Genomic DNA, 23,245 nt, shown 5'->3' with positions numbered 1-23,245 from the left:
TGCAGTTACTGAAGAACTAAATAACTTGGAAATAAGGACGGTGCCAAAAAGAAATCACAAGACAGATATAAAATGAGGTATGTATATCTACATCTATATCCTTACTCTACAAACCACTGTCAAATGCATGGCAGAGGGTACATCCCATTGTATCAGTTATTAGGGCTTTTTACTTTTGCATTAACATATGGAGCATGGGAATAATAACTGCTTGAATCCCTCTGTACACACTGTAATTAGCCTAATCTGGTCTTCTGAATCTTTATGGGAGTGACATGTAAGAAGGAGTAATATATTCCTTGATTCATCAGTGAAAGTTGGTTCTAGAAATTTTCTAATTAGATTGTCATGGGATAGTTTGCGTCTACCTTCAAGTGATTGACAGCTCTATTCTTTCAACATTTTCGTGACATTTACCGGTGGGTAGAATAAATATGTGACCAACTGTGCTGCCCCTACGTATTACAATATCCCCCGTTAGTCCTATTTGGTATAGGTCCCACACACTTGAGCAACATTCCAGAATGGATTGCATGAGTGTTTTATATGCAGTCTCCTTTGTAAACTGACTGCAGTTCCCTACTGTTCCAACAATGAACTTACTTTACCAATGACTGAGGCAATATGATCATTCCATTTCATATGCCCACAAATCGTTACACTCAGGTATTTGTATGAGCTGCACAATTTCATTGACATTACAATCATTGGATATTATTTTCAAATGATAAAAGAGGACCAATATAGATTTCAATTTATTGTGAAGCTAGATTCATTTGCCGGAAAAAAAAAAAAAAAAAAAAAAAAAAAAAAAAACAATATTTTAGGAGAACTTATTTTGAAGATGTTCAAGTGAATCACAAAAAGAAATAGTGACAATGATTTAACATACCTGATTTTGTATTTCACAAAAGTAGGTAAAGAAAAATTTGAGTCCAGTTCCAGGAAGCTCACCAAGGCCCAAAGTTTCTGTTTGTTAACTAATTCCATTCCTCTCACAGCAGCTGATTCTTCACTGTCAAATCCTTCAATTTTGTGTGTTTCAAAACACTATAATTTTCAAATAAATTAGTCTTTAACATCACAAATTTACAGAACAATAGGAATTCTCAGACTGAATCAAACTTAAATAATACAGAGGGACAAACCAAGCACACACATTTTGTACATGAAAGAGTATGTTATAAACTTTTTTTTCCTCTCATTGATCACAAAGTCTTGTAGATAATAAACCTGATTATCACAAAACAGACAGCACTTATGCCATTTTACATATATTGTTCTATACCACTGTAGTGTGGTATAAGAGAGGTAACTTTTCAGAGACAAAACTATAGTTTACTAAAAGAACATTACAGTGTGTGTATGTGTGTGTGTTTAGTTCTGTATTCACTAAAATATTAAGTAAACAAACTAATCATATGATTTATACCAAGTAATTTTACATGCAGTATACGTAAGAAGAGTCTAATTCAGGCATATCTCTGGGGATGGAGGATATTATTTAAAATATCCTCAACTTTGACAGTGACCAATTATTACCGAAGCTGAAATTGTAGCTAGAGTGGCAGCACCAATATATCCCCCCCCCCTCTCTCTATCTATCCCCCTCCCTCTCTCTCTATCTATCTATCTCTCTATCTCTCTCTCTCTCTCTCTCTCTCTCTCTCTCTCTCTCTCTCTCTCACACACACACACACACACACACACACACACACACACACACACACACAGAGAGAGAGAGAGAGAGAGAGAGAGAGAGAGAGAGAGAGAGAGAGAGAGAGATGGCAACAGCATAAATGCCTGGCAATAATTAATTATTAATTGTTGATCAGCATTTTTGTTAGACTATACCTCCTCATACATTAAGTTTAACAGTATACATGTAATATATTTAAATCAAGGTCTCACTTTGTAAGTTAACACCTCTGAGAAGTGGCTTAGTAACAAGACACTGTATAGAAGTTGCTGTTGAAGATCACTACTCAATTGTTTGCAGTTACTTAGATCAATTCAATAAGTTGTCAAGTGTGATTATTTGTGAGCACGATCTGTTGGCAAGTCTCCTTCAAATTGCAGAACGTATGTGGTCTTGCCTCACTAAGTGTCACTGTGGCATTCATAAGACAAGTTTTCATGATACTACATCATTAACTTAGTGTTTCCATTCCATCACCAAGCCACCATGTCCTGTGGGATGTATGGAAAGGTGGAAACTTTAAAACTGGACTCCAACTCTCTTTGAACTCATCTAAACTACCATGGCAGTTGATCATAGTAACTCTCCAAACTTGTCTAGCAGAAGAATTATACAAAACCTGTAAGGTTGTCAACCAACTGGAATGCATTAGATAACACAATGTCACTTTATGAGATACTAAGGAAACCATGACCAACCCAAGCCAAGAACGGCAGTGCCAAAAGTGTCAGAATGAGGAGTTTGTTGGCCAATGTAGCAAAAAATCCAAAAACTTGGTGGTATAAGAGAGCTCATGAACTGTTCTCAGCAATATCTCACCCTGTAATCACGACATGATGGTGGACAGTGCACTTAACTCCAGAGCTGGTACTGATCCAGTAAAATTGTTCAAAAATGCATTTTCTAACGTGGACCTTGAGCAGTTTAAGGTGTTTGTGAAAGGAAAGGATGAGAGACTAAAAACCTTCACACTGTGGCTATTGGGGAAACTATTTTATGACTCAACATCGTCATTCATGGGCAATATTGTTAACATTTTGAATAATGGGAGAAACACAATACAAGATACAAACACAACTGAACTCAACTGTAAGCGAAAATATAATTGTAAATTCAAGCATGTGGCAGGAAAAAAAAAATTAAATACCTATATTCCCAAGCATTTGGCTCACTGCCACGGAGCCATACAAAATTTTGATGAAAGTGGAACTTTGCTCTTTGAGGTTTTTCCAGATATAATAACTACTTGAATACTGTGTCATAAGTAGTGTGGACAATGCATAATATTTCATCAAGGTAGCTGTTCATCACCTTCAGATGTGATTGTAGAGAGCTGTAGTGGGTCACCAATTTATCTGTTGGTTTACTAGGAAACTGCAATAACCAGGAGACAGGACTATGCAGCATCGCGTGGGAAAATGACATCCAGAACACCCTGCTGGAAAAACGGCACGAACTTTCTCAATACTGAACATGGTGTTAATTACAGAGAGAACCACATCCTCTCCTCTGCCTCGACCTACTGTTTATTCTGCCTTTCAAGAACTGGTGAAAATAAGTATAGCAGATTAATTAATGAACAGAAATCCAGGATTTCAGCATAACACAGAGTGAGAACCAGCACTGGTGGCAGTAAGACATTGTCAGCCACACAGAAACTCAAACCAATGTGGGTTTGAAGCCATGACAGCTATGCCAGGCACCAACACTGACACATGTATATGCTGGGATGCACTGCTTGCAACTACATTTGGAGTCGATGGTTCATTTCTCTTGGCAGGAAGCTCTGGACGTCAAGAACTCATGTGATAATGGTATTGCCCCACCTCCTCATGTCTGCAATTTTCTAGCGAACCAACATATAAATTAATGAGCCACTTTAGCTCCACTCAGCAGCACCTGAAGATGATGAACAGCTGCCTCATTGGAATATTGTGTAATTTCCATGACACCCCTAACATGGTGCCTGGAAAGCTTCCAATCAAAAGCAAGGCTGTTGATGAAATTAAAACTGTGGAACGTGCTGCCAGAATCAAAAAATTCACCAGGAGGGTTGCTTATAACAGTTAGACCCTTGTTACTGAACTTAAGACATAACTTGCTTTCATATGATGCTTCAGATTTACCAACCTCTGTTATTATTCATGGAATGAGATACCAGCACTGGTGGTACTAAGGTAATGTCAGCTGCACAGAAATGAATATATCCCCATTATGAAGCAGAGTTTCAAGTGCCTCCACTCTGAACACATTAGTAAACAATGCAAGAGTTAAAGCAGGTATTCCAAATGTGGTAGTTTTCATGCAGTTGAGTCTTCTAACAACCCTTGTGTTAAATGTTAAAAGCTGCAATGGTAAGCATTTTGCTATAGACATATCATGCATACAGTAACACAAAAGGAGAATGGCACAGGAATTACATGAAGTCTATTAATGGCAGATTTTTCCACACATTAAGGCAGGTATGAGTGGTCAACATTGCTTGCCCTCTATGACCATCATGATCAGTATCCAAATACAATCTGTCATGCCAGATATACAAAACCAGCAACAGTTTACAGCAGTACAGCCACCACAGCTTGCTTTTATGTGTACCGCATGCAATGGCAGAGGTGTATATTTGAAAGCACCATGAACTACTGTTAGGAATAGACTGCAAGGCAGAGACAAAGATGTCTCTAACATAACTTATGAGGCATCGCAATTTCCACTGTCTCTGATTATCCACAACATATTTCCTAGTCAGACAGGAGACAAGATACCCAATTGTACCATAACAATTGTGTCTAGAGCAGATTAAGGACAACACTCTGGGTCCAAATAATGCCCAAGTCCAGACAGGTAGCATTTGTAACTATGTTAGAGCTGTAATACCTCAGAATTATACAGATAATTCTAAGTCAATGAATAAGATTTCCAGCTGTCAAATGGTATGCACTATCAATGAGATCTAACAGAGGAAGCCAGTTTCGAATGATGCACACCCTTCATACAATTTGGCAATTGCAGGTACATGGTCCAACCTTAACTCCTATAATTTTTGATTGTCGAATAAAACATAATTTAAGAAGATCAGATTGATGAAAAAGGAGACACAACACTATTCTTACTGGAAAATCTCACATATTAGCAATTAATGGTACTCCATATGTTACAGTTACTAATGCAGCTCATATGAAACTATTAGGTGGTTCATTTACAATCATGACACTTCGGTGTCCACCAATATCAATCATATCAAATGATGTAAGAATGCAGAGTCTCAGAGTGGTAACATTGAATAATAAGTTCTCAAGTTTTCAGCAGTGTCAAGCAATTAAAATTACATGAGCTTTTAGTCAAGCACTCCTTGGCCATTATTAAGTGATATGACTGCCAGTGGGCTGCTGGTAAGCCCTTATACACATTAGCTGCAGGCTGTGGCATCAGTGGTGCTCATGGTATCACCATATATGGGCATACATTGACTCAAGGGTTCAGTATGCTCACTTCAACTATGCAACTGCTCGATCCCACACCACACTGAGCTGCAGGCCACCTTCTCTATAAACTTGTGTTATCTGTGATTTTTGTGCCAATGGCTTCTTCAATTACACAGTCACAGTAGTCAGCAGTGTGAGTCACAACAAATGCTTTATCAAATTTGACTAGTAACCATTTTCTAAAGCATTCTAAGCTAAAATGGATTTCTTGGGGTAGTGTACATGATAAATACACGATAAAACTTCTCATGCTTCTTCCTGCCTTGTTTTACAATGCAATATAAGACTCTACACTCACCACATATCTTCTAGACACCAGGTGTTCTGAGACATGCTCAGTAGTTGCTAGAATACCGTCAGAGGCCTGAAGATCGATGTATTACTGTTAATGTTGTTGAGATGTTCCAAGAACTCATCAAGCTTCTCACACCCATCAGGCCAAGTGATCAACTTAGCATCAACATATTGAAAGAAAGATATTTGCTTTAACAGCATCATGTCTACAGAAATATCCTCAAATTCTCTGTGAAGAGATTCACAACAGTTAATGGGCTTCCCATTTTAATGTTGTTTGTCTAATTGTAATACTGGCTGTTGTACAGAAAATAAGATCTCACAGCCACAGCTTTCAATGTTGCTAGTGGTTCTGAAGGTTTTTATTCACCTGTGACATCTGAGTCTGTATTGATCTGAGTCGAAATGGCATGTTAATGGCCATCATAGCATACAATTTCAGATCCACCAGAAGTTTCAGACCCATGTCTGCAAAGTCAGTTTTGGAAAAGTTACGGACAACTGCCAGTTTTGCCATCAGTTCCTCAAGACATGAAACAAAAGTGGGGCTGTTAGCATTCAGATGACTTCAAATCAAAATAAATATGTAGTCTGCCATTTTGTTACTGAAGGACTCCGAAATGGGTAGCCCACAGAATAGATTTTATGGGAGTTCTAATCCACTGGCTTCTTTCTTTAGGTCATCACATAAAACCATTAGAATAGGCGGTCCAAACAAAATTTTGATGTGGCTGGTAGGGCATTGATATATGTGCCATGTAGCTGTTGGCACAGCCTTACCTTGGTAAAAGAGAGATGAGCAAGTTTGTTATTGGGTATCAAGGTGATCAGAAGGTACCATATGAGGTGTAACACAACATTTTAGGAAAAATGATGACTTACACTCTCGGTTCTTCTAAATGATGAAAGATGATTGTGACATATAATAACTGTTTTTATTAGTAGTTAAGTTTTCGTGCAGCATATGATCAGAGAAACGGTTTACTGTGATGAGCAGGTAATGCAAGGTACATGGGCACAGCACATCTGCAACATGAGACAATGAATTTAGCATGTCAACCTGCTGTGGGCCACTTGTTCTAAAGATGTCACAGCTTGAAGGTGTATTACGGCCATGGAAGAATGCCGTTCACAAAAACAACAATAGTGATGTCATAGAAGAAGAACGAGAGAAGTTTTAAAACATTCATTCAGTCTTATGTTCTTCGTCATCTTACTTGTCAAAAAGTATTCTCATTGTAGAACATATTTGTACTCAAATATTTGTGATACAATTCCAATATACATATCTGATGACAATTTGCACATTGGTTAAAGAAGCTTAAATACATTGGTGTTGAAAGAAGGAATATTGTTGGTCATTAGGTAAAACTGAGAACGATTCCAGCTTTCTTTCCGCCTCTAGAACTGAAGACACTGCAAAGGAGAAGTAGTCTGCTAGCAAGAAGCACAGTTTTTGAAGAACTGACATGCAGTCAATCAATTAACAGTTATTTTTACAATGACAACATATTCCAACTCGGAAGACATTTGATGTTGAACATATTAGAGCAGACTAAGGATTCAAATACAATTATTAGTGCCCAACCTACTTTTACCCTCTTACTAGTCTGGGGGCACAAATCAGTCGAAACCCTATCTGATATGTTACACCAGTCAGAAAATACTGGTATTTATTTTAGATCTGTATTTAACACACAGTCAGTGAATAGCAATATGAGGTGTCCTAGTGAGTGTACTAAAGTGTATGACTATTGTAACATTCATAGATATGCACGGGTAGGTATAAACCACGTATACATATTACATAAGCTGTTATGAGAATCACTGTCTGTGAAAGGAAGGTTAGCAAGTAGTAGATTCTGTGTAATCACAGACATTCTACATTACGTAGAGGTAATGCACTGGCTAGTAAGAAGTATGTTGTTTAAGGCGTTGATTGGAGGTAAAGATTTAAAACATACCTATTCTCGAAACCCGGATCGTGGTTTGTTATTTTATGCCGAGGGCACATGTAATCCTTGCAAATGTGATATTCCTGATATAACCGGTGGCAAAACTGGAAAGAGTTTTATTAAGTTCATAACTTTACACATTTGTAATTTTATTTTCTTATCCGAGGCTTATTAGCCTTATGACAGATTTATTTATTTACTGACAAACTTGAAGAAAGAAACCAGTAAGTTCTTTACAGGTTACAATGGACCATATAAAATGTTTGGCACTCCCATTCCTACAGCTTGTTTATTGTAAATCTCAGGATGGTCAGGAGGAAGGTTTATATAACATTGATATGAGGGGAAAAAAAAGATTCAGACTCTCAGGAGAATCTGGAATCTTTGCAGATTGGGCTGATTGATGACCGCCAGGTTCTGAGTTATGTAGACCCAGGAAAGGGAGGACATACACCATGTTAAGGAGATAGATTCTGAGGGGAACACTAGCACTGTAATGAATGTAAATGGTTGAGAAGTATCATCCTACAGAAAACTATGTCTACACAGTTCTTACAGAGGTAAGAAACATTAGTTAATTTTGTTTCCCATTTGGGAAGAATTCTCAAAATTAGTAAAGTACAGAGAGACTTACCTTGATTGTTCAGATTAGTGAAAGAGATGTGACCATACATGCAAGAACGTAAAGAGCAGGTGTCAGAGCAAGTACCTCCTCAGATATGATGGAGCAAGGTTTGTTAAAAAAAAATAAATGGCTATGTACAAGCTAGGGTAAATCACACTATCAATTTGGTAATTACCTCACTAAGCATAAAGCAGTAACAGATAATTCGAGGTGTAGAACTAAAACAAAGATTACTTAATTTTTTTCATATATGTGTACTCTAGTGCATTGCAACAGGACTGCTGGAACAATTAGTTTACGAAGTCTAATTGGTACCTATTGATTATTTAAATACGTGAAGACAAACGATTCATATTACCATGAGTTGTAAAGTAGTGTGGAATTTCTTACAAATAATTAACAATAAGTCCCAAATATAAATAAAATAAAACTTATGAAAGAAATACTACAATTAATGGAGGTTACAGTAAGGTTAACCATATATATGTGCTCTGTAGAGCCAGTCCTCAAACTGGAGAGAGGAACAGAGATCAACAGAAGTTGTTAACTAAAAGAAGAGCTATGCTTTTGTTCTTTTCTTTTCTATTCTAATGGAATTTTTTCTTTTTGGTTGAAAATATTTTAGAATTTTTAGGGAAAAAGCACCAACATTTATTTGCTCTGTTAAATGAAATGAAAAGAATGAAAAGAATTAAAAGGTGTTATTAGTTATTTAAAGAAAGTGACTTTCACATCTTTCATCTCTGTGGTGAGATGTGAGGTGTAACATGTCATTTTAAGAAAAAAGGTAGTTACACTCTTGATCCTTCTAAATAGTGAAAGATAATCACAACATCTTATATTTTATTACCAGTTAAGTTTTCATGCAGCATTTTGTTGGAGAAATGGTTTATTATTACATGCAGGGTACATGGGTGCAGCTTATCTACAACATGGGGCAATGAGTCCAGGGTCCCCACTTGCTGTGGGCTGCTGGTTCTTAGATGTCACAGCTTGAAGGTGTGTTATGGGCATGGAAGAATGGTGAGGGAGGGAGGGAGGGAGGGAGGGGGGACGGGTGAGGGGTGAGGGGTGAGGGGTGAGGGGTGAGGGGTGAGTGCGGGTAAAAATTGTAGAGGGTGATCATGACAGACTTGCACAGGACAGACTAGTGTGGAAAACTGCCTCAAATCAATCTTTGGACTGAAGACCACCACAACAACAACAACTAGCTCTCAACAACTCAGGAATACAGACAGGCAAACATCATCATCATCATCATATGAACATAATGCTTGAGTTACAAAGGTATGGAACTTTAGTAACATTTTATGAATAGCTGGACACCAAAGTATTCAACAAACTGATTATGTGGCCCTCCTCCCACAGGATGCCACACACAATTGCTACTTATGTCTGATTTCAATGTTTCTAACTGCAACCCTGAAATGAAACTGATGGCATCTAACACATGGAAAGAAGAGTGAAGAGAAACTAAACAACAGGGTAATTGACAGTACCATAAACCGTGACCTCCTGCTCCCAAAAAATTGTGGTTTTTGCATTGCACATGTAGTAGTTGATACTTAGTGTTCATCATAATAATGTGCTTCTATCAAGGAAACTTCCCCAGTAATCTCCACAGAATAGATGTCAGAGATTCCTTAAATTATGCAAGTGACACTGGTTGCATCCCGCTATCCGTGCATGTGAGTGTGAGTGCACCAAGTGGTGGTGGTTAGTGTTTAACGTCCCGTCGACAACGAGGTCATTAGAGATGGAGCGCAAGCTCGGGTTAGGGAAGGATTGGGAAGGAAATCGGCCGTGCCCTTTCAAAGGAACCATCCCGGCATTTGCCTGAAACGATTTAGGGAAATCACGGAAAACCTAAATCAGGATGGCCGGAGACGGGATTGAACCGTCGTCCTCCCGAATGCGAATCCAGTGTGCTAACCACTGCGCCACCTCGCTCGGTGAGTGCACCAAGCACAGTGTTGCAATGAGTGTGTATTTAAATCAACTGCCAACTATATCAACATGGGCTGGCCAATAGAGGCCACCCGTAGGAAGTGTGCGCATGCCACAGTCTCTGCTGCACCATCTACCAGTAACTCAGGCTTATATACATGTGGAGCAGCACTGACTTAACATCACTACATTCTTGTTTGTAATGCTCACATCAGTTGTGTGTATCACTTATGTTGCACCCCTGTATGATTCTTTTGTATTGTTACATGAAGAGCCATGAGAGACTTTTTTCCATTATTGTTCAGAGATTTATAGTAAAGCCATATATTTGTTTCACTTGGATTGGTCTCATATATTACTTGGTTCCTACATGATTGGCAACGAGATTGGAATGGTTTCCGCGTGTGCAGTCTTTGAGTGTGGTCTCATCGGGTTTAGTCACTGTGGATGCTATGCTCCCAACCCTGATTGAACAGTTTGCTCTGACACTGACCACTTTGTTGGCTTCCATTAACAGACAGGATACCATTCGACCAGTCTGTCTACCCACTTTTCTGCCATATGATGATTCAGCCGAGGACTGGGAAGCTCACAAAAAAAGAGTCAGACAGCATTTTTTGGCTTTCAGTGTGAAGGACTCGAACTTATGCAAAGCCTAAGGTGCATCAATTACTGTGTCAACTTGCCCTTTTACAAGAACCAGCAACTATTACTTTTGATACACATGTGCAGTTTATTGTCCAACTACCACTGCAAATGAACACATGTCATAACAGTGTGAGTTGAATTATACCAATGACACAAGAAACCATAGCAGTCATACAGAGCCTGGGCAGTGGAACTTCATGGCCTTAGCCTTAATTGTCAATACTCTATGGTGTGCAGCACAGTTATCTGTTTAGCTTCGGACAAAGAAGGGCACCAGAAGGCTTCACTCTGTGAAAACCCCTCTTGGCAGAAGTTTTGCAAATAGCACAATCTTTTGAAATTCCCTGGGCAGCAGGTGATCAATGAAGCATGTGGTGATGTGGCAATAGTGTCACAAGATGTTCCCATTAGGACGATAGACAGCTTGCATGAGGAAGCGGCAGTGGTGGCAGTAAACAGGCAGGCTCAGTGCCGAATAGAGCAAGACTGGCCCAAGCAGCCACAAACACCACAGTGTCAGGGTCAGTGTTCTCTGTTTCCATCTTATTCTTTCGTTTTGTCCAGCACAAACATTCAGAGTGCCCTTAGCACTGGGCTACTTGCCAGAAGTTCGCTTGCCAGTCGTTCACCGAAGATTGCTCAGGAGATGGACATGGACATAAACTGTGTAACTCTAATGCTTGTGGCTTCTCCAAAGTTGTTTATTGAGTTAAGTGTTTTGCACCAAGTAGTCCGGCTATAAGTCAACACAGGTGCTGCAGTGATGTTACTGAATTCTCATACCTATGAGAGTTCAGGCTCACCACATTGACACAGGTCATGCAGAAGATGGTCCATTATAACTAACAGGACAGTGTGCCAGTGGGACAATTTACACAATCTGCCTCTTACAAATCAGTGATTCATTCCGTTACATTTTTGGTGGTTGCTGATGCTGGTGTTGAGAACGTATCTGGTATGGGTGCATTCCAGGCATTTGGATTTTCTATCACTGATGCAGTTCACCTTGTGTCCAATCAGGTTTCGTATTCTCAATTGGAAACACAGTGGGAGGAGTTTTCAGATTTGTTTCCAGAGGGTACAGTGTGCCCTACAAATTTTTCTGCTCATATTCCTTTGAAATACATGGCTTGGCCTAATTTTTGTCATGCATATCCTATTCCTGTCTGAGCCAGTACGGCTAACTATTTAATTTTTTTTTTTTTTTTTTGTTTTGGAATCACCCAACTTCTCAGTAATCGCCACAATGTCAATAGTCAATATCGAGATTGGACTGGAGCCTCTGGTCACCACATCTTTGGTGTGCTGGCTTCCCGCATGCCACGAGGTGACAGAACAAGGAAGAAGGGGGTTGCAGTGAGTTAGCTCTCGATAGTGGGTGAGGAGCAACACCGGTGTCAGAGGGCAAGGCCGCTTGGTCGGTGGGCCCCGCGGAAGCAGTCGGTTGGGGAGAGAATGCTGTGGGATCAAAGAACCTAGTGTGGAGGGGCGGTGTTGCCTGTCATCGTGTGGTCAGTCGAGGGCTGAGAAGCGATTTCTTGGTTCTGCCCTTGGATTCCGACAAAGAATCACGGCAAGTTTGGTGTATGAGGTGAACAATAAGAATTCTAAAAACGTGCATGTTGGTGGCACGTATATCACACTTGTGAGTGGTGTAAGCTTTACTTCAGTACTACAGTCTCCAGTTAGAGTGCTGCTTGGGAAAGAGTGTTGTTATCGGCATTGCTATCTATTAAGCTGCTTTAAAGTAAATGATTATTTTGGATCGAAGGTGGATCAAAGTGAGGGATCAGATCATCGCTGGTCTTATTAAGAAACCTAAACTGGCCCCCAGCTTGTTAAACTCTGTTATCTACAGTTATAACGAGTAATTTGACACTCGGGTAGAGTCCACAAGTGAACTTTGGAGGTACTGTTAAGTGTTTGTAGTAATTGAAAGATTGACTGTGGAGATTTTCAGTCGGATGCTTATGAACCATGTTAATTACATTTCACTTCTTATGGTTTTTTACCCCATAAGCTAAGTCTCCCCTGACCCGGGAGTGTCGGTGACTTTTCCAAACTCTCCCCATTTCCTAAACTCCTCAGTTGTTTTACGTCACACCTCTTCCTTCCCTTCTGCCAGAAGGAGAAGCCACTGGTTCCAAAAGCTTGCAGATTTAAATATCTTTATATGTGTATTCTCCTGTCACTGCCACAAGTAGATTTTTTATATGTAGTTAGTATTTTGTTTGTTTGCAGGTGTATGTCTTTAGTCTTCGTACACACTGAAATCCATATTGTGCATGCCCACTGCTATGGGATTCAAAACAAAATGGCAGGGCACATTGATAAATTAGAGATTGGCTGTGCCTTTACGTTATGGCTCCTCCAGTAGTGTGCTACAGTACTGTGGTTCAAGGATTTCAATGTACTGAACTTCATTTTTCAAGGTGCTAGTTAAAATTTTCTGACTATCCCTTGCATATAAATCATTATAGTGAATACATTTAAGTCCAAATACACACAACCAACAACTTTGGGATCACTTCGTTTCACATTATTTACAATGAATACTATCTAAAAATCAGTCAAAAGTCAGTCCAATTAAGATTTTTATACTATCATTGGAGTTATTTTACAAATTAAAGATGAAGCAAAAGATAACTGCTGGAAAAAGAATTCTTTCTCAACTGTTTTTACACAAAGAAATATTAATGTTCACTTTATGCAGAAATTTACTACAAGATCTAGTGACTATTATTACATTACTGATCCCTTACCTCTAAGAAAAGACTGAAATTGGTTTGTATACTTTCTATAGTCTCAAAATCTGTGTCAGTTACATTAAAAAGCCTGTAATTAGAAGAGAAAATATGATAACTGGCTGACAAACAAATAAATAAGACTAATGCAATAAAATATAATTAATTTCATACCTGTCTGTGAGACTGTTCATAAGCTGCATATCTTGTTCATAAGTCATTGATCTGTTAGGTAAACCAGTCATCTTTAAAAGATTCTTTATCAACAACTGGCCAGATTTTGAATTAATGAAAGTCTGAAAAGTTTGAATAAAAAATCATTCCTGTTACAATAACTGCAAGACAACAAAACTAAATAGTAACTGCTGAAGCCACTTCTTTTCTTGGGTAACATTGAGAAGAACTGAAAGTCAGTTACGAAGTTACCTATTTCTAAGGACGTTTCCTTTATGTCTTGCTGTGAACATGTGAATGGCTGGAACATTACTTATTATGCAATAGTACTTAATTGCTTGAGTTCATGATAGAAATGTCATTAACAAATTTGACTTTTCTATTTCTTTTTGCAGTAAACCATTGCAGATTCATTGCATAAGTGTACTACCTATGAACAACTTTTTGATGTGGCTCTACTGAACTGTAGCTCCAGATTATGATCAAATGTTTCACTTCTCTAATATTTCTGAAAATGCAACACCAAGAAGGATACATATGACTTAAATGAACATTACATAACAGATTAGGTAACTGAAATACCATATTTCAATCTGTATATGGTCAACAAAGCATCCCAGACATGTTCAAAGGTCTATGTGTAGTGTAATCATATAGGTCACAGAACTCATGATTCTTTGAAGAAGTAATAAGTTTCCTTTAATTTACGTCTATGGTCACAATCTTTTTTGTTTAACAGATTACTGGTTTTGGTCTTTAATGACCATCATCAGATCTGTTTCATAAAAACAAAGTCCTAATGTACTGCAGCCATAGTGGCATCGTCAAATGTTAAATGTGGAATCAGCACCAGCATCGTCAAATACATATAAATCACATCACATGCACGCTGGTGCTGATTCCGCATTTAACATTTGACGATGCCACTATGGCTGCAGTACATTAGGATTTTGTTTTTATGAAACAGATCTGATGATGGGCATTAAAGACCGAAACCGGTAATCTGTTAAACAAAAAAGATTGTGACCATAGGCGTAAATTAAAGAAAACTTATTACATATACGGGTCACTGTGTTTTTCACGACGAAGTCACAGCTTGCGAATCTTTGAAGAAAGCTTGCGCATTTCTCCCATCATGTGGGCACACAATGTCCAGCCAAAACATGATGCGTGGAGTCCCCTGAAGGAGAGGTAGAAACTCACATTCCTAAGCCTCCATGATGTAGTGGCTGCCGTTCAGATTGCCTCCAATATGTAGGAGTCAAGATCACACTGAATGTTGCCCCAAACAATCAACCTGATATTTGCTTCCTTTGCCACTCTACTACACAGCCTACAAAACTGCAACTGCCAAGATAGCATTCAATACACATGCAGCCATCATTGTAGAACAGGTTGAAGCACAATTCAGCTAAAAACACTATATTTTATGACATTCAGCACAACAGTGATGTCATTCATGTGTACATTGCAGTCTTGAGTATTTGTGGCATGCATGCCACCAGTATTAATTGACAGCAGTTGATGTAGAATGATTCACAGTATTTTCAGCATTCCAATATCAAGGCAAAATGTGTACAAATCTGTATGATCTGTCATGGCTAAGTAGACATATTGAAGCTCAATGCATGCTCTGGTTACATTTCATGGCCATTACCCACTTATTGCTGCATCTGAATTCCTTCTATCCAAAATTCCTACATAAATATCACTGCTATAACAACATGCCCATAACAAGCTGAAACTTCACAGAAACTTGATTCCCAGATCCAATCATTCAGCCCACATGAACTGATTCACTAGCACATATTGCACCTTTTGACATCAATATGGCACTTGTCTCAATGTTTCCATTTTTTATGAAAATTCTTCACTGTCCCAACTTTGCATATCACAGACTCTTCTAGACACAGAACAGATGATGTTGTTGGTCCCAAATGTGTACAATACTTTTATTTCCATTTCAGGTCAAAATTTTTGGACGTGACTGTTTTTAAAAATGTTTACATACTGTAATGAGTAATGGCCAATGCTCCTAATTTCACAGATTCATAACTAGAATGAGTTTGTAATTAGTAAAATAAATATACAGGGTGTTCCACATAGAACCAATATGCCTCACGTATCGGATGATCATCTCTAGTCGAATTGCTTGTGAAGTGGCAAAACAGGCTAGAAAGTTGACCACAATTCATTTTATTGAAAAGTTGAGTGCAGCTGTGTGTTCGTGCATCAGCCGTTGTGAGAAGCTCATGTTGTTGAGTTGTAGCAGAAATCGACCACAGAATTCGCATAGAAATTTCAAGAAGTTGCTGCATGTCAGTAAGGAGGTTATCACAGCAGGTTGGTGTATCTTGTACTAAAAAATATAAAATTAAAATACTGTTGTGTTAGTGTGGTGCAAGAGTTGAAATTTGAGAATCGGGGAAAAAACAAGAGTTCATTATCATAACTGGCTGTTAACATCAATTGCTAACAGTTACTTGGATCCCTTGCTTTACTTCATGTCAGATGAGGCCTGGTTTCATTTGTCAGGTAATGTAAACTCCCACAATACGAGATACTGGTCACAGGACAATCCACATATTCTGCATGAAGAGCCTCTCCACTCACAGAGGTGTTCGGTATGCATGTCCAGCGTGCACATTATTGGCCCCATATTTTTCAGTTACACCTTAAACAGTGCCAAATATCTAAAGATCTTTGACTCTGTCTATGAACAATTAACAGATGCAGAAAAGCTGTATGCAGTATTCCTACAAGATGAAGCAACAGCTCACACATCCAACCAAAGTACGGACCACATCACCAACATGTTTCCTGAAGACAGACTTGTCAGTAGAGGCCTCTGGCCCCCAAGGTCCCTGGACTTAACATAGTGTAACTTTTATTCGTGGGGCACACTAAAAAGCAAAGTGTATGTCAACAATCCTCACACAACAGATGATTTTAAGTGGAACATTACTACAGAAATTAGCAACACCACACCTGCAGAATTATAGTGTGTTGCTGGTAACGTCATCACACAAAGTCAGTGATTCCTGGATGCCCATGGCCAGCATCTTAATTAACAGGTAATTAAATGTTTCTTAATGTTACTAATATGTATTATTTTTAGTTAGTTCATTGTTACTTGAATCTATCTCAGACATGAGGCGTACCAGTTTTATGTGGGACACCCTGTGTAAATCTGCAGAAACGCTAATCATCAGAGGATATTTATAGAATCTATGAAAAAGTTATGTTCATGCCAGACATCCAGTTGTTTGAAACATATTGTAACCACAGATGAAAATTAGTGAACACTATACAAATTATAGTGTTAAAATCACAAATTGCTTGAAATATCTTTTTTATTTAGGGGACACCTGCACTGTCATGCATACAAGAAACATTCTATCTATCACATGACAAAAACAGAAAAAGGAGACAATTGTAGGATGAAGTGTGAATTTCATCCCCATCGACGCGCAAGTCGCCGAAGTGGCGTCAAATTGAAAGACTTGCACCCAGCGAACGGTCTACCTGACGGAAGGCCCTAGTCACACGACATTATTATAGCATTTTAGATATGTTAAATCCCAGCTCTTCTTTCCTCTGAACAAGAATCATATGACTTAATTTGAAAGAAAAGAAATGCCTATTGTAGTATACATGATTAAACGGGATTGTTTACTGTATACAGTGAGTTCTGCTCATTAAAGAGTCAGAAAACAAATTGGTTCATCATCAAAATTGATACTTGTAACTGTCAGCTAAAAAAAAAAAACTTAATTAAACTGACTCCTTTTTACTACTTTACTGAATAATCTTGCAATGCAATGAAGCAGTTTTATTCTCTCTGTGTTGTTTTTCATATGAAGCGTGCATACTAATACAATGTTTGACTCATTTTATCTGATGTTGGACTTTTGGTCGTATACAACTACTTACAACAAAATTCTGTTATGCCAGTCGTAATAGTTCTCACAGTACCTGTCCAGGCACAGCATTAAAAGTGATCACACTCAAGTGTTTTGCATGTTGTTTGCTAGACCACTACTGTATACAGCAAAAATGCTAGACGCATGAAAAAGGAAAATTAATTTAACTAGAGGAAAGACAATAGAAGGGAAAAAGCTCTGGGACTCTCGCTTTGAGTGTATACAGAGAAAAGAGAATTTGCTCCCAACAAAAAAACCTCTGAGAAAGTTGAGTGGAACAACACTGTGTACAAGCTTTGTAATGCAGCTCTTTGTATAAGCAATTTGTATAATGCAATGGATTCCTTATTCACCTTGTAAAGAATACAGACTAGATATATCTAAAGATAGATATGTAGTCCATTAACTTGAAAATAATGTTAATAGACAACATCATAAAATAAACATCAACAAAGTGAACATTTATAGGGTTGATAGTGACACATAGTATAAGACGATGTTAGCTTATCCATGTGCATGAAAATGAATCAAACAACTTGCATGTTTCAAAACTTGGTGGAAATCTTACTTCATTTTTCTTCTCAGGATCAAGTGTGTAGTGAGAATGACTGCTTTACAGGTGTCCATAAAGGCATAAACCTCGAAGTCAAGTTTGGGTGTACTGAGAATACCATGTTCTGACACAAGGATCCATGATCAGCCACTCAACACTCAAAACCAGTCCATTATTTACACAGATGACACATCTGGCATTGTTCAAGAAGCGACACTTGAAGAAGTAGAATCAAAGCTAACAATTGCCTTCGAAGGACCTGCTGTCTGCTATGATAATAAGTACTTGAAACCCAACCCAGATAAAACTAAGTTTTTGCGCATTTCACTTATGTAATAATAAGGCAAGAAGAAAGGTGAACATCACCTGCAAAGGATAAAATTTAAATCACTTTGTTCACAACAAGTACTAGGGATTAAAGTTGGATCATTTCTTAACTTACAAACAACACTGTACAGACACCTAACAGAAGGCATGCACTAAAACAATCTCATCCACAACTGACAAATGCCACTTCAGTCTGGAGGAATTTTGCATATGCTAATCATGTTGCAGAGGCTCTTCATGAGACTGGCCACATAGTCACAGGGTGCCTAAGACAAAATCCAGTCAAAAAGGTCTTTCCATTCATTGGAGTAGCACCTCCAGATGTAATAAGAAAGACAGCAGCAGAAATTGAACAAAAGAAGCAAGAAACAGTTTCAAGGCACCCACTGTTTGGAACTCACACTCATCCATCATGACTGAAATACAAGAAAAGCTTCCTAATACAACAGTACAAATTTCTACTTCAGCAGAAGACCACCACACTCAGAGGACTATGGGCAGCAAAAGAGAAGTTACCATCAGGTTGCCATCTCCCATGTGGGACTTGCCAAGACACTCAATGGATTCAGAAGAGGAGTGACAATGTGTAAAATTAATTTGAAGAAGTGGGGTGTGACAACAAATTTTATGAATGTGCAGCATGGCAGGACACTGAACACCTTGGTTTGCACTAATCTGAGCAAACCCTGTGATTTGACTTTGCTGTTTTGACTACTGAACACTGGATTCAAAAAGCGTGAAACTATCTCAACCATTAACATTAGGTTGTAGTTCTTGCATATTTTTGGACTGAATAAATAAAAATGAACAGTCTTTATTTTCACTGAAGTGCATGGAAGTAAATGAGTCAGATGGACAGAAGAAAGGGAAAACTGATGCAAGTTCTTGGAGACAGGTGATTCTCACAACCACATACGACGTCCATGCAAAAGAAGCTTAGTAAAAGACTTTATTTTATATTTTTTCTATTGACCAGTGATGATTACAGATTCTTCAGAGACAAGTTAAGTCAAGAACAGCCTCTCATAAGCATGACAGAGATTGGTATCTGAACAGACTACATGCTACTTCAAATACAGTATACAGAGTCATTTATGTGCATGATTCATATGTTTAAACGAAACATTGTCACTTCTTTCAGCTTTATTAGTTGATTTGCGATGTGTTTGCCTCTGATAAAGGCGTCTTCAGACAATGTACAAAAATTATAAAACCCAGTACAAATATAATGCCCTTACACAAAAATTCTAAATCATGAAAACATCCTTTAATCCTACATCATAAAAGTTACAGGTCCTAAATTACATTTGGGTGGGGAGGGGGGGTAACTAAAGAGTGTACTAGCTCCCAGAGTATGAAATACAAAAATTTAACACTTACCAAACTATGGGTAAACAATCACCTCATGAAATGAGGAGTCAAACATATAAAAGTACACCCAGGAAAGAATGAACCAAGTGCATGTATAATGCAAAAATATGGAACAATCAAAAAAAATGGTGGCAATTTGTACCTAAAACAAGAATGACATAAGGTCATATCAAGATTTTTAGCAATAACCATAAAAGAGAAACAGGTAAAAGCTTCCCTTGTGAAGGTTTACAGTACTGTGGTAACACATCGCAAGCCAATAATGGTAATAAAGAAAAACTCTCATACGGTAAGATCAAATGTGACTTTTTAAAAATGCAGGTTCTGTCAATAACTGTCATGTATGCACAACCTTACATACTAGTACTGGTCTGACTAGATGAAAACTAAGGTCTATGGTGTCGTAATAATCAGAAGCTCACCAGGTGGTGACACTATGGCTTCTAATAATGGAAGGCTCTGTGTAAATAATTAGCAAGAACACCTAGTGTCTGAACTAACATAGATTCATAAACTCATTTGAAGATGTGCAACATAGCATAGAAAAATGCCTGATTTCTCAACAGGGACTGTTCCTTTAAAAGCCTCAGAAATTTTGAGCAACTATGTTTCGAAACACATCAGACAGACGGGGAGGTCATTTACTGTTAGACTCAGTGAACACTTCCTTATGAGATAAGGGCAAATTAAAAAATATTCATTCTTCACTGAACATCTGAAAGTTTCAGGCCATCAGTCCCCTAGTTTCAAAAATCTTACAATCCTGCACATAGAAAATAAAGGGCAAAAATTAAATTTGCTTGAGGAATTTGAAATTTCAAAACATATTCCCTTCAAATCTTCGAAGATTTTAAATGAACAGTTATTGTTGAAAAATCAGATGTTTTTTGATGCTATGATGCCCATCTTCAAATGAGTTTATGAATTTACGTGGTTTGGTGTTTTAGAATTTTTGTATACGACCATCATATTTGTACTGGGTTTTCTAATTTTTCTAGATTGTCTGAAGATGTCTTTCAGCACAGGTGAAACATGTCACAAATGAAGAACTAATAAATCCATCTTTATTGCAACCACAACTGAATTCTCTCTATCACATTACCACAGTTTCTGTATCAGTGCCACAGATTTTGTGAATGGAATGGAAGGACTTTCGTTACAACTTGCCTAGTCAGGCAAAAAAAAAAAAAAAAAAGGGATTTGGAATATTACAAACTAAATAACAAAATAGTGAAGGCTTGCTTGAATATTACCTTCAATAAGAATTGTTTAAGTGATAAGGTTATTCTTGTATATGTGCACAGGTACCTCAAAATTAAGCATTTTGATAAAGCATCTCCTGGTATGTTCAAATGCGCCAAGGTTATAATTATGAATGAAATTAGGAGGTGGCATATTGTTAAAGATAGGCTTAATGCCCTAACATCAGTGCTTACTTTAAGGCTGTTAATACATTTGATGTGCATTGTTTTGAAAATATAATATTTCTTGCTATTTTATGTGTATGGGAGGAAGCTCAACTCATTAGTGACAGCCAAAATAGGAAGTTAGTTAAGCTCAAGCACATTAACAACAAGTCATGTAGTGCAGAGAAGCACAGCTTTCCATTCGCTGACCCAATAATTAATCTCATTAATATTTCATTCAGTTAACAGCAAATAGCACTCTTGAATAAAGGCCTAAAATGCCAATTAACACTACAGTTAAATAACAGGGTAATTACTTCCATTGTCACACACATAAAAATGGCCTTAGACAGTGCTGTGATCGAAAAAGACAGTTCAAGCCACTAAAATTATTCAGAGAGCAGCCACCAAGCATTTGTTTCATGACGAATCCTGAAGACAACAAAACAAAAATTAGATGAAGAAGAGGTGACTGTAGTAAAGTCTGACAAGAGCAATACAGGCATTGTGATTTACAAACATGATTATGTATGCAAGGTTGAAAATTTTTTGGCTGAAAATGGGATTCATCGAATTGACTCAGATCTCACTGTTGCATTGGACAAGCTTTTAAGAAATCACCTTGATAGTTGTCTGCATATTATTCCTCCACAGCAGTTGTATGGTTTGCAAGTAATGAACCCTAGACCCCTATGTTACAAGTACAGATAAAAACTCATAAAGAAGCTAACTTAGCAAGATTAACTGTCAATGATATCAGCAGCCCCACTTATTATGTATCTAGACTACTACTTCAGATTTTAAGGGATAATGTAACTTTTCAAGTAGATTACATGACATGGAATCGTAAGGAGTTGGTTGTTTATTTGCATGATAGAGATTTTCAAGAAGGTTGCCATCTCATTTCCCTTGATATTAAAAACCTATATACAAATGCCCCCTAAGGGAAACTATACATACTATTCGAAGATTCTTGTCTGAGGACGGATCGCTCCTAAAGGAAGAAATTAATGAGATTATTACTATCTTAGATGTGCTCATCAACCACAATTACTTTTCATTTAACAACACAATTTGGCAATGGGGAGTTGCCATTCCGGCTTCCTGGCTGATATTTCTGTGAATCACATAAAATCTGAGATTTTCAAATGGAGGTCCCCTATTAGCAAGCAGATTATCCTATATAAAAGAGATATGTTGATGGTATAGTAATTATCCTCAAGGGTAATGAAGGTGATATAAACCTCCTCACTCAAGAGTTTAACAGCCTATATCCAAAACTGACTTTTATGCATGAAGTCCAGAACTCCGAGGGGATCTTAAACTTTGCAACTCATGGAAAATAAGATTTCCTTCAATATCTTTAGGAAACCTTCCACTAGTGTGTGTGTCTGCTATACATTCCACCTCCAATCATCCGAGGTGCTACAAGCTGCTGTTGTAAGAATTTGTGAGCTCCCCCTTTCTGACAATGCTATTAGGCAAGAATTGAACAATCTTTGTTATGTAGCACAGAAAAATGCATACAGCCCATCGTTGGTGCACCGGTTACATTCCACATGCAAAAATGGCTTGCAAAACCGGGCCACTCCTACTCTCTCCACATCTAAGTTATGTGAGGTTACACAAACAGCGATTCCATTTTTAGGCCCTTTTTCTTATACTTTATCTAAGTTATTTAAACAGAATAACTTCCAGATTGCTTTCTTAGGGTAGCTTGATTCAGTTTGCTCTCCCCCATGAGTAACACAATAATCATATATTTTTTAAATCAGGGGTTTATAAAATTAGGTGCCCAGAATGTCTGGCTGAATATTCAGACAGACGGGGAGGTAATTTACTGTTATATTCAGTGAAACTTGCTAATGAAAAAAGGGCAAATTAAAAAATATTCCTTCTTCACTGAACATCTAAAAGTTTCAGGCCATCAGACCCTTAGTATGAAAAATCTTATGATCTTGCACACAGAAAATAAAGTGCGTAAATCAAAACATGTTCACTTCAAATATCCGAGGATTTCAAATGAACAGCTATTGTCAAAAAATCATACATTTTATGATGCTATGATATGCATCCTCAAATGAATTCTGAATTTAA

General features: G+C 37.9%; 1 protein-coding gene across 3 annotated transcripts in view; it reads right to left on the bottom strand.

Annotated features, from left to right (window-relative positions):
* LOC124777985 (ATP-binding cassette sub-family A member 7-like) overlaps window positions 1-23,245 on the bottom strand; it is a 594,849-nt gene that overhangs the window by 437,219 nt on the left and 134,385 nt on the right. For all 3 annotated transcript variants that reach the window (XR_007015818.1, XR_007015819.1, XM_047253552.1), the window contains exons 12-14: window positions 13,569-13,690; window positions 13,413-13,485; window positions 893-1,050 (exon numbers count right to left, since the gene is read on the bottom strand). Coding sequence is in view for 1 of the 3 variants with exons in the window: in XM_047253552.1 (XP_047109508.1) it covers window positions 893-1,050; window positions 13,413-13,485; window positions 13,569-13,690 (353 nt within the window). In the remaining 2 variants the exon portion in view is untranslated. The remainder of the gene's footprint in view (window positions 1-892; window positions 1,051-13,412; window positions 13,486-13,568; window positions 13,691-23,245) is intronic.

Source organism: Schistocerca piceifrons, chromosome 2 (genome assembly GCF_021461385.2).
Source record: "Schistocerca piceifrons isolate TAMUIC-IGC-003096 chromosome 2, iqSchPice1.1, whole genome shotgun sequence".
NCBI lineage: Eukaryota > Metazoa > Arthropoda > Insecta > Orthoptera > Acrididae > Schistocerca > Schistocerca piceifrons.
Note: the sequence above shows the minus strand (reverse complement) of the source record. Positions and strands in the feature narration are given on the sequence as shown.